Source organism: Coenobita brevimanus, chromosome 100 (genome assembly GCF_032717465.1).
Source record: "Coenobita brevimanus isolate Jiangsu-jjx chromosome 100, ASM3271746v2, whole genome shotgun sequence".
NCBI classification, from domain to species: Eukaryota; Metazoa; Arthropoda; class Malacostraca; order Decapoda; family Coenobitidae; genus Coenobita; species Coenobita brevimanus.
In genome coordinates, this window is record NC_137053.1 from 57,117,179 (window position 1) to 57,127,755 (window position 10,577).

At 45.3% G+C, this 10,577-nt stretch overlaps 1 protein-coding gene across 1 annotated transcript in view; it reads right to left on the minus strand.

The window, feature by feature from the left end:
• The window catches only part of stj (voltage-dependent calcium channel subunit straightjacket), a 504,277-nt gene extending 496,457 nt beyond the window's left edge, over positions 1–7,820 (minus strand). The window contains exon 1 of the mRNA XM_080284182.1: positions 7,608–7,820. Within this exon, the coding sequence (XP_080140308.1) occupies positions 7,608–7,759 (152 nt within the window). The 5' untranslated portion in view covers positions 7,760–7,820. The remainder of the gene's footprint in view (positions 1–7,607) is intronic.
• Positions 7,821–10,577: the final 2,757 nt, after the last annotated feature.

Below are 10,577 nucleotides of genomic sequence, written 5' to 3' on the forward strand. Positions count from 1 at the left end.
ACACGAATATTGATCTGTGGAATACAAAAGACTAAAGTTTGTCGATTACAGCAGGAGTTATGCAAAAAAGTGTTCGTCTTAAATCACTGAAATGGGAGGCTTGAGATAACACCTGAGACCCTAATTCACTGTTTTGTTGGCATTTTTTTTTCTGTCTGTCTATCTATTTATCTGTCTATCTTTCCTTCATTCTTTATTAATTTAGTATATTGAAGGCATGTTTTTCTATCTATATATCTATCTCATTCTTTATAAATTTAGTATGACGATGGCCCATTTTTCTTTCTTTCTATTGATCTATCTGTGTTTCTTTATTAATTTCTTATGATCACGGCATTTTTTGTTCTTTTATTTCCTTGCGACTGCCAGACGATTTTATTCAGCGGAAGAGACGGTTTTCGGTAGGATGTCAAAATTAATAAACCAAGTATATAATTCTTTTATACTGAGTGGCCTATATATAACGCCCCTCCTCCTTCTCCTCCTCCTCCTCACAAGCATCTCGTAAGCAAAGTAAAAACCCATGGAATAAAACGAAATACGCAGAAATGGTTACAAGACTGGCTTTCAGACCGAAAACAGTGAGTTGTGATATATGGAAAGGAATCCATATGGCGTAATGTGATTAGTGGCATCCCTCAGGTCTCAGTGCTTGGACCGATACTTTTTATTATGTACAAAAATGACAGATGAGGGTTTAGAACGTAAAATATCCAAATTTGCAGATGATACTAAAATAACCAATGAGATAACTTCACCGTTACAGTGGCAGCTGTTACAAAATGACCTTAATACTTTGGCAAGCTGGGCAGAAAAATGGCAAATGAAATTCAATGTAGAAAATGCAAAGTACTTCATACTGAAAATAACAACGTCGAAGCGAATTACAAAATGGACAATATCCAGTTATCAAGTACGGACAGTGAAAAGGATTTGGGTGTGATAATATCAAATGACCTAATACCGAGTAAGCAGTGCACCGAGGCGGGTAAAGCTGTAAACAAGTTGGTGGGTTTTATTGGAAGAACTTTCGAGTTTAAATCAGAAGTAGTCATACTTGCCTTGTACAACTCGCACTAGCACCCCCATCTCGAGTATTGTGTGCAGTTCTGGTCTCCATACTACAGAAAGGACGTAGAAAAATTAGAGAAAATACGGCATAGAATCACAAAAATGATACCATGACTGAGAGCAAACCATATGAAGAACGCCTTGAATAACTGAAAAGATTTAGCCTAACGAAACGCAGATTAAGAGGTGACCTTATTGAAGTTTTCAAAATCATGAAGGGATATGACAACTTAGACATAAATAAATATTTTGAAATAGACCGGTCAAGTCAAAGCAGGAGCAGTGGCTGCAAAATTATGGGAAAGCGTTTCCAACCCCATGAAGCAAAATACTTCTTCTTCAGCAGACTCGTAAATATCTGGAACAGATTACCCTCAGATACCATGAACAGTATCTCAGTTAAGAAATTTAAAAACAAAATAGACAAGTACTTGCATAAGAGTCCTCAGCTGACTCTGTTTCTGTCCAAATAACTTACTTTTACTTGCTGAACGAAAGTTCATTCCTCTCCTGTTTATAAGACACCTCGTAATTTAACATACCCGCACATAGCGTCGCGTGGTCATTATATATTTATCAATTTATTAAACCCAAATAAAGTACCTGGTAGTGTAAACACTGATTAGGATCTCACAGATAGCCCTGAGCTAACAGTCACTACTCTTACTTTCGACCTGTGATGGACTGAGGATCACTGAGTGTCCCTGTTAGCTAAGTGACCACCATTGGGATATTTTTAATGTACTAGGGGTCACTGCTTCAGAAGGTAACTTGTGTGTTTGTCTCGCATTGGAAAGTTCCTTGTCACAGTGGAGTGATCGGAGCTGGGGCCTGATTGACTTATGCCTACCTTACAAGCGCCAGGCAAGGCTGCTGCACCATCCCTGAACATCCACACTGTGCAATTTCCATATTGTCATGCCTTAGTTATTTATCTGATTATTCATTTTACTTTATTACCTTCTCTTTCAGGTAGCTTATAAGTAAAGTAATATAGAATGTAATTCAGTCTTTCCTATGATATTTCCATGTCAGTTTATCCATGCTGCATGGTGGTCCTTCTCACTTTTTCCGGACAGTTATAACTGGAGGGTTTGGAGGCAGGGGGAACCTTCTTGCTTTACTGTCCTTATCCTTCAGCATGTAGAATTCGATCTCGTAGTCATAGTTTACACTGCAACAAGCAGGTCTGTTGCTGTTTCCTTTCCTTTGTATTCCTTTGTATTCCTCCAGGCGACTTCTTGTGTACACCCAGCATCATTTATTCATTTCCTACCCCCACTGCCACACCCACGCCCACACAGGCAGATTGAGTCGTCCCAGTAACACATAAGATACGCATTAATAGAGCGCTAATTACGGACCACCCCGTATTTCACCCTTGCTACCCACAGGTGATTACACAGGGTGTCCCAATAGTTTTTTTTTTGTTTTTTTTTTTTGTTATTTCAGGAAGTTCGTCTCAAGCTAGTATTGAGTAAAAAATGCTGTATCAACATGGGTCCAAATCTCAGCCGTTTCGGAGCTATAGTTACTGGTGACGTTATGGGTTATGAGGTAGATCATTTTCGCCCATAAGGTCATAAGTACTTGTAGCTCCGTAACGGGTGGGAATTGGTCTCATGTTGAGTTTTTATTATTAATGTTAATAGTAGTAGTAGTTGTTGTTGTTGTTGCAATCGTTGCAATAGTAGTAGTAAAAGTAGTAGTAGTAGTAGTAGTGGTAGTAGTAGTAGTAGTATCCCTAAAATAACCTCCTAAAGTTTTTCAAAAATCTCGCGGGACATCCTGAATTGAGCTTACAAGTGACATTTTGAAGTGGAAGGGATAGATAAAGCCTTCATTGCCCACTTCACTACAAGTGTTGCTGGAGAGGGACGCCTTCACGTGGTGACACTGATATGGCCAGGTGGTTTCTCTGCCTGGTCATGCAAACGTCCCTCATTTCCTCTCCTTATCCATCAAAAGGGGGATGGTTGACGGCAGGAGAAGGGCAACTTCAGCCCACTATCCACTGGGTTCACATATGAATGTAGATAAGCCTGGAGCTGCAATTACTACTACTACTATTACTACTACTACTACTACTACTAGTACACGATGATTTCCATGCGGTAACCAGAACAAAGTAACAATGTATCATCGTACTAAAGAAGTGGAATATTTTGTTATAGTTTAAGCCACAAATTCCCAAGAGAATCAATGGCCTTTGCCCTTAGAGCCAAAAATTTTTGAGTTTGTGATGGAAAACAGGGAAGGAGGGGGAGGGGGCGTGAGAGTTTGGTGTCTAGCCAAGAGGGGGGCGGGGTAGGGGTCGACGTGCCAAACCCTTCTGGAAACCCTCTCTCCTTAAACCCCCCTTGAATATGGTGACGTACTGCGTATTTTTGTTCGTGCTAACGCCAGGCGATATTATTAAACATAGATGAGATATTTTTGTTAAGCTCAGTTGAGTTGATTTTAGTAAGCTTAGGTAAGACGATTTTATTAAGCCTAGATGAGACGATTTTATTAAGCTTAGGTGAGACGATTTTATTAAGCTTAGGTGAGACGATTTTCTTAGCTGAGACGACTTTATTAAACTCAAGTGAGACATTTTATTAAGCTAAGTGAGACGATTTTATCAGTCTTAGATATAGTCTTCATTAACCTCCTTTTCTTTTAATCAGTGTGGTTTCTTAAGCTGAATGTAATAACCTGAAGAAAATAAAAATAAAATGAAAAACAAGTAGGATTGAAGGTCTCCAGTCAAAAATCTCTGTATTTGTTGCCAGCTTCCCAATCAGAGTTTATCCAAGGTAGCTCCAAAATTAGGTAATAAATAAATAAAAATATAAAATGCGTCGCCATTCATCTCTGTACTTCGTAAACATTTATACATTAAGTAAACAAAAATAGATCAGTAAATGAGTCGTTATTCATCTCTATTTACTAAACATTTAACTAAACAATAAATAGATCAGTAAGTGTTGTCTTTATACTTCGAAAAAATAAATAAACACAAATGTATTAGTTAAACTGTCTTCATTCTTTTCGAAAATTAGGAAAGGCCACTCGTAGTGAAGGGGTTAATGAAGGCCATATCTAACCCCACCTGCTGGAAAAGTCTCCCCTAAAGTTAAATATAATCGTCTGTCAGCAGCAGGAATTAAATAGAAAATGGCGTCCTCGTGCTGAAGGGGCTATGGAGGAAGTGTCACGAAGTCTCCCAAGGCAATGCGAAGACGGGTTTGTGTGTGTGTGTGTGTGTGTGTGTGTGTGTGTGTGTGTGTGTGTGTGTGTGTGTGTGTGTGTGTGTGTGTGTGTGTCTGTCTGTCTGTCTGTCTGTCTGTCTTACTATAATTAGCTTTCACCTGACAAAACTGAACCACTACCACAACTATGCGTGAAATTTCATGAGCTTTAGTTATGAGGCAGGGATGAGTCTCCTTGGTTATTAGTGAAATCAGCCCTCCAATCTTACAACACCTGGCCAGCAACTCAGGTGAAAGGGTTTACGAATCTTCATCAGGTTAGAGCCACAGTCTACCAACGCACTCTAACACCTCTTCCTTTGCTAATTATTTTCCAGTACTTACTTCAACCCTTTTCATCTGTCAGCGTTTCTAGTTTATTCTCGCCATATCCTGATGTTTATATTCAGTCTAGGATTGACTTTTAGTACTAGATGCTTAGATATAGCTTTCGTCAATATTCCCACTACTATAACACCTTTCCAACTTGCAAAAAATCGACAGGAGGTGGCAGGAGTAAAATGGAATAATACGTCATTGGAGAGAAAGGGGTAATATTCACTTTGTTACTCTATATCGTTTATGTATTGACACGTTAAGACTGCATGATGATTTGGTAGTAGTAGTAATGGTGGTAGTAGTAGTAAAACTAGAAGTAATACTGTAAAAGAAGAAGTAGTAGTAGTAGTAGTGGTAGTAGTAGTTGTAGTAGTAGTAGTAGTAGTAGTAGTAGTAGTACTAGCAATATTTTAGTTGCTCTCCTCTTGCAACCGGAGTTAATTGTGTAATATCCACGTGATAGGAATAATTTAAGAACCTCTCTCTCTCTCTCTCTCTCTCTCTCTCTCTCTCTCTCTCTCTCTCTCTCTCTCTCTCTCTCTCTCAGCTGGGCAAAATCGTCTGGTGCTGGATTTGCAGATGCGTGAGTGGGAGGGTTTGAATCCTGGTGAAGCTTCTCATAGTCCATTATTGCCGCTTACAGACGATTTTATTCAGCATGGGAAAGGCCCCTAATATTAAAGGGGTTTATTCAAGGCCGTATTTAACCCCTCCAGTTCGATGTCAATCCTTAGCTGAATAAAATCGACAGGGGATAGCGAGACTTACACCAAAAGGTCCCAAGCCTTCATGGTTTGCTCTCCAGACGATTTCATTAAACTGTCCATACCGTCACTGCAGACAAGCCCATGGTCACCGCATCTCCAGTCCTCTAATCCACCCAGACGCTTTTTCCAGCTGAGTATATAGTGTAGGAATGTGAAAGGGCCTGCTTAGGATTTCTCCCAGCTGAGCAAAATCGTCTTGTGTTAACCTGAATACAGTGCCAAGATGGATTCACCTTTACTTTGATGACTTTATCCATTTTACTCTTCCTATCACACGACGATTTCGTTTAGCTTTATATACAGGTAGACTAAATTAGTAATAGTAATAGTAGCAGTGGTAGTAGTAGTAGTAGTAGTAGTAGTAGTAGCAGCAGCCTAGTAGTAGTAGTAGTAGTTAGTGTTGTTGTTGTTATTTTTGTTGTTGTAGTATTTGTAGTAACGGTAGTCGTAGTAGTAGTAGTAGTAGTAGTAGTAATAGTAGTAGTAGTAGTAGTTGTAGTAGTAGTAGTAGTTGTAGTAGTTGTTGTTGTTTTGTTGTTGTTCTTGTTCTTGTTCTTGTTTTTGTTGTTGTTGTAATAGAGCTGCAACCCCAGGCTCATCTGAACTTGAACCCGGTGGACTGCAGGCCAGAGTTACCTTTCCTCCGCAGTTCACCACATTACTTTCAGGATATGCAAGGAAGTGAAGGACATTTGTATAGGTGGACAGCTCCAGTGCTCGGTCACACCACTGCCACCACATGAAGGCGTCCCTCAAGAGCCTCCTTCTTAAAGTGGGATTTTAATGAAGTTTGCCTCTAACCGCTTCACCGTGAGAGATTTCCCCCTGTGATGGGAGAAATCGTCTGAAGGGAGTGACAAAAAATAGGAGGTGAAGGGAATTAACCACAAATACTCGAGAAAAAACCTAGTATGCCATTCCAGCCAGACGATTTTATTCAGTTCCTGGTGAGTCATAGAAGCCTGAGATTGCCAGTACTGCTACCACCAACCCCCTCGTGCTGGGGACATCTCTTGTAATCTATTACAGCTAACATTTGACGATTTTTCTCAGCTGAGGGTTTATCAGAGGGGCGTGGGAGTGTTAAAACCGTCACCATTAACCCTCTCATGGCGTATTAACTCCAGCATGCTATTCCAGATACGCCAGAAGATTTTATTAAGCTGAGAGTAAGTCATAGAAGCCTGACTCTTACTACGGACACTCGGGACAACTCTAGTGTTATTTGCACATTACACCAGGCGATTTTATTGAGCTGAGAGCGAGTCCTAGGAGGCAGAGATTATTAAAAGCGTAAATTACTGATGAGTCCAGACGATTTCATTTATCTGAGAGTGAATTCTAGTGGCCTGGTATTTTTTGTAGCTCCCTAATACTTCTTCCTATGCGATTTATTTTGTCTGTCCCGTCAGTATCGTCTTTGCCATTCCTTAAATCATTCTAATATCGCCATAAGCTTCATAATTAAGGTACAAGATAACATTAACCAGCCGGATCCATAAATAAATCGCTGATGAAGAGGTGCTACGGAGCCTCCTTAGTCGGCAAGAATATGGGCTCTACTTGCCTGAGAGTGTTAATACTGCAAATTACTGATACTTCGTGAATAGATCCCAAACTCAGCCTTTTGTGGCAGACTGTATGTTATTACCAATATTTTTTTTTCTGTGGTGGAGTGGCTCTCGAAGGACACGCACACACACACACACACACACACACACACACACACACACACACACACACACACACACACACATGTCTTTTTACTCATCATCACTAGTCTCTCTCTCTCTCTCTCTCTCTCTCTCTCTCTCTCTCTCTCTCTCTTTCACTCACACATACACACACACACACACACACACACACACACACACACGAGAGCAAGTTAATCTTCTTTAAATTCCCTTTTATGTTTTTTCGGTAACTGCCACTCAGACGACCCCCTTGCCCTCCCCCATCCCCTCCCCCCATCCCTTTCCCCACACACATCCCCCCCTCTCCCTCCCCCTTCCCTCCCTTAGCCAGTAACACCTTCAGGGGCTTACACACACAGACACACTCACGGACGCACACAACGCACATACACACACACACGCGACACCCATTTTCTGTGGTGTCGGACGGGCGGGAAGAGCAAGGTGACACACACACACACACACACACACACACGAGATACTGCAGGGGTTCCAATACTTACTCCTGGTGTGGCATGTTGATATCATTCTCCTGCGTGTAGACCCCCAGTACGGAGGGAAGGAGGGAGAGCAGGAGCAGGAGGAGAGCTGTCCGGTGCTCCACTAACCCCGTAGGGAAGCACCACCACCACCACCATTTCACTTTATGCTTCATTTTTCCCTCAGGCCTTTTCTTAAGCGAACTAGACCTGCGAATACTTTTTTTCTTAAACTTTCTATTTTTTCAAGGTTAATTTTTCTGATTTGGTTGAAGGGGGTATTGAAGGGAGGGGGAAAGGAAAAAAAGGAAAGGGGGGGGGGATATAACCAGGGAGCAAACGAGGTCAAACTACATAGACAATCACTGGGCCAATCCGCCTTCTTCCTCTGCTCTGGTGGTGTGAACTGCTACTACCGCTGCTGCTGCTGCTGCTGCCATCACCACCACCACACTCGCACACTGACTCATATTATCATCCAGGGCAACTGTACCTGGGGAAGGTTCTCGTTTTCTAACACCACCGCCGCCACCACTTGCTCTTTCTCCCTCTCTCTCTTCGCTCTCTCTTTATCTCTCTCTCTGTGGGTGTGCTATGAGGGTGGGGTCGGTGTCTAGAGGGGCGGCATGTCAGGGGCGGCACGATCGCACCCTGGCAGACGAAATGCGGCACTGCACGCTCCTCGCACCACCTCTGGCACTGCCGCTCGCACCACCAATCAATAAAAATAGCTCTCTCTCTCTCTCGACGCAGACTCACTTCCCTCCGACCCCACAAACCCTCCGTCTCCCTTCTCCCTCCTCCTTTCTCCCCCCTCCTCCCCTTTCCTCTTCCTCCCCTCTTTCCTCCTTCTGTCGCCCCCTTCCCCATTCCTCTTCCTCCCCTCCTCCCTCCTTCTGTCTCTCTCCTTTGCCTTTTCCTCCGCTCGTTTTGTCGCTCCCTCTCTCTCTTCCTCCCCTTCTGTCTCTCTTCCTTCCCCCTTCCCACACTCCCCCTTCCCCCTGTCGTCCCCCCCTCTTCCTCTTCCTCCCTTCCTCCCTCCTCCTGTTCTTCCCCCCGTCCTGCTTTTTCCTCCCCTCCTTTTGTCGCTCCCCCTTCCTCTCCCTCTTCCTCCCTCTCACCTCCTGACCCCCCTCCCTCCCTCCCTCCGGTCTCTCCTCCCTTCCTCCCATCTGTCGCTCTCCCCCTCTCCCTCCTCCTCTTCTCTTTTCCTCCCTCCTTTTGTCGCTCCCATCCCTTCCCTTTTCTCCTCTCCTTCTGTCGCTCACCCTTCCTCCTCCTGCCTTCTCCCTCATTCCTCCATTTCCTCACTCTCCCACCTTCTGTCGGCCCCCCTCCTCCCTCCTCCTTTCCCCCATTCTTTCTTCTCCTCTCCCTGTCATTCCCCTCCCTAGCTGCTCCATCTCCCTCTTCTGGTGCTCCCCCTCTCTCCTCCTGTCGTCCCCCCTTCCCCTTCCTCTTCCCCCGTCCTCCCTCCTTCTGTCGCTCCTTCACCTTTCCTTTTCCTAACCTCCTCATTCTTCCTGTCGCCCCCCTCTCTCCACTCCTCCTCCTCCTCCTTGCTCACCGCTCCCTCTTCCTCCCCTTCTCCCCCCTCCTGTCCCCCCTCTTTCCCTCTTCCTACCCTCCTCCTCTCCCTCCTCCCTCCCTTCTACCCCTCTTTCCGTCGCTTCCTCTTCATCTTCCTCCTTTCTTCCCCTTCCCTCTTACCCCCTGCTCCTCTCTCCTCCTGCCGCTGCCCCTTCCTCCTCTCCCTCTCTTCATGTACTTCCCCAGTCGTTTCCTGTCGCTCCCCCTCCATCTTCCTGTCCTCTTCCCATTTCCACCCCCCACTCCTCCATCCTCCTGTGGCTCACCATCCCTCATCCCCTCACTCGTGTCCCCTCCTCTATCCCCACCTCCCCTTCTTCCTTCTCCTCCCTCTCCTGTCACTCCCCCTGCCTCTTTCTCCTGACTTCCCCTTCCCTCTGTCGCTTCCTCCTTCCTCCTTCCTCCCCCTCTTGTCGCTTCCTCTGCCTTTTCCTCTTTTCCTCCCCATCTTGTCGTTCCCTCTGCCTCTTCCCCCTACCCTGTCGCTCCTCTTTCCCCTCCCTTCTTCCTCCTCGCCCCTCCCCCTTCTGTCTTTCCTCTTGCCTCTCCCTCCTGCCGGGTCGCTCCTCTTTCCCCTCCCCCCTCCCTCCTTGCCCCCCCATCTGTCGTTCCCGCTGCCTCTTCCTCCTGCTTGGTCGCTCCCCTTCCCCCTCGTTTCCGCCTCCCCCCCTCCCTGCTCCGACGATCAATCCGCAGCACACAGAGGCGGGAACTTTGAACTTCCGCGAGACTCCCCGAGTGAGAGCCACCGCCGCCACCGCCACCAAAAAAGGAGATGAGGAAAGAGTAGAGAGAACAGAGAGATGAGGAGAGGGTAGAGAGAGAAAAGGAGAGATGAGGAGACGAGGAGAGGAGAGATCATAAGAAGAATGAAGAGCAGAGGATCAGTGAGAAGAGGAGAGGGGAGCTGAGGAGAGGAAATGAGGTGAGAGCTGAGGAGGGGATAGCCGAGATGAGACGAGCAAAGGAATGATGAGAGAACAGAAGAGATGAAAAAAGGAAAGGAGAGCTGAGGAAAGGAAAGGAAAGTAGAGAGATCAGGAGAGAACTGAGAAAAGGAGAGGAGAGAGGAGACGAGAACATGAGGAGAGGAAAGTTGAAGAGAGTAGAAGGAGGTGAGGAGAGGAGAGAAAGGAGACTTAAGGAGAAGAGAGGAGAGCAGAGTATAGGAAGAAGGGCCAAGCAGAGCAGAGCATAGGAGGGAAAGCAGAGCAGAGCAGAGCTGCTGGGCCCGCCGCGAAAAGATCACTAATTGGACGCGCCCGTGTTTTCTCTCCCCTGAGGAACACTCCCCCTCCCACCCACCCGTGTGTGGAGGCCGAGAGAGAGAGAGAGAGAGAAGAGGGGGGGGGAGCAGGGGGTCTTTACAACTGTTCCTTGTTGTCTTACCATCCTATCCCCTAA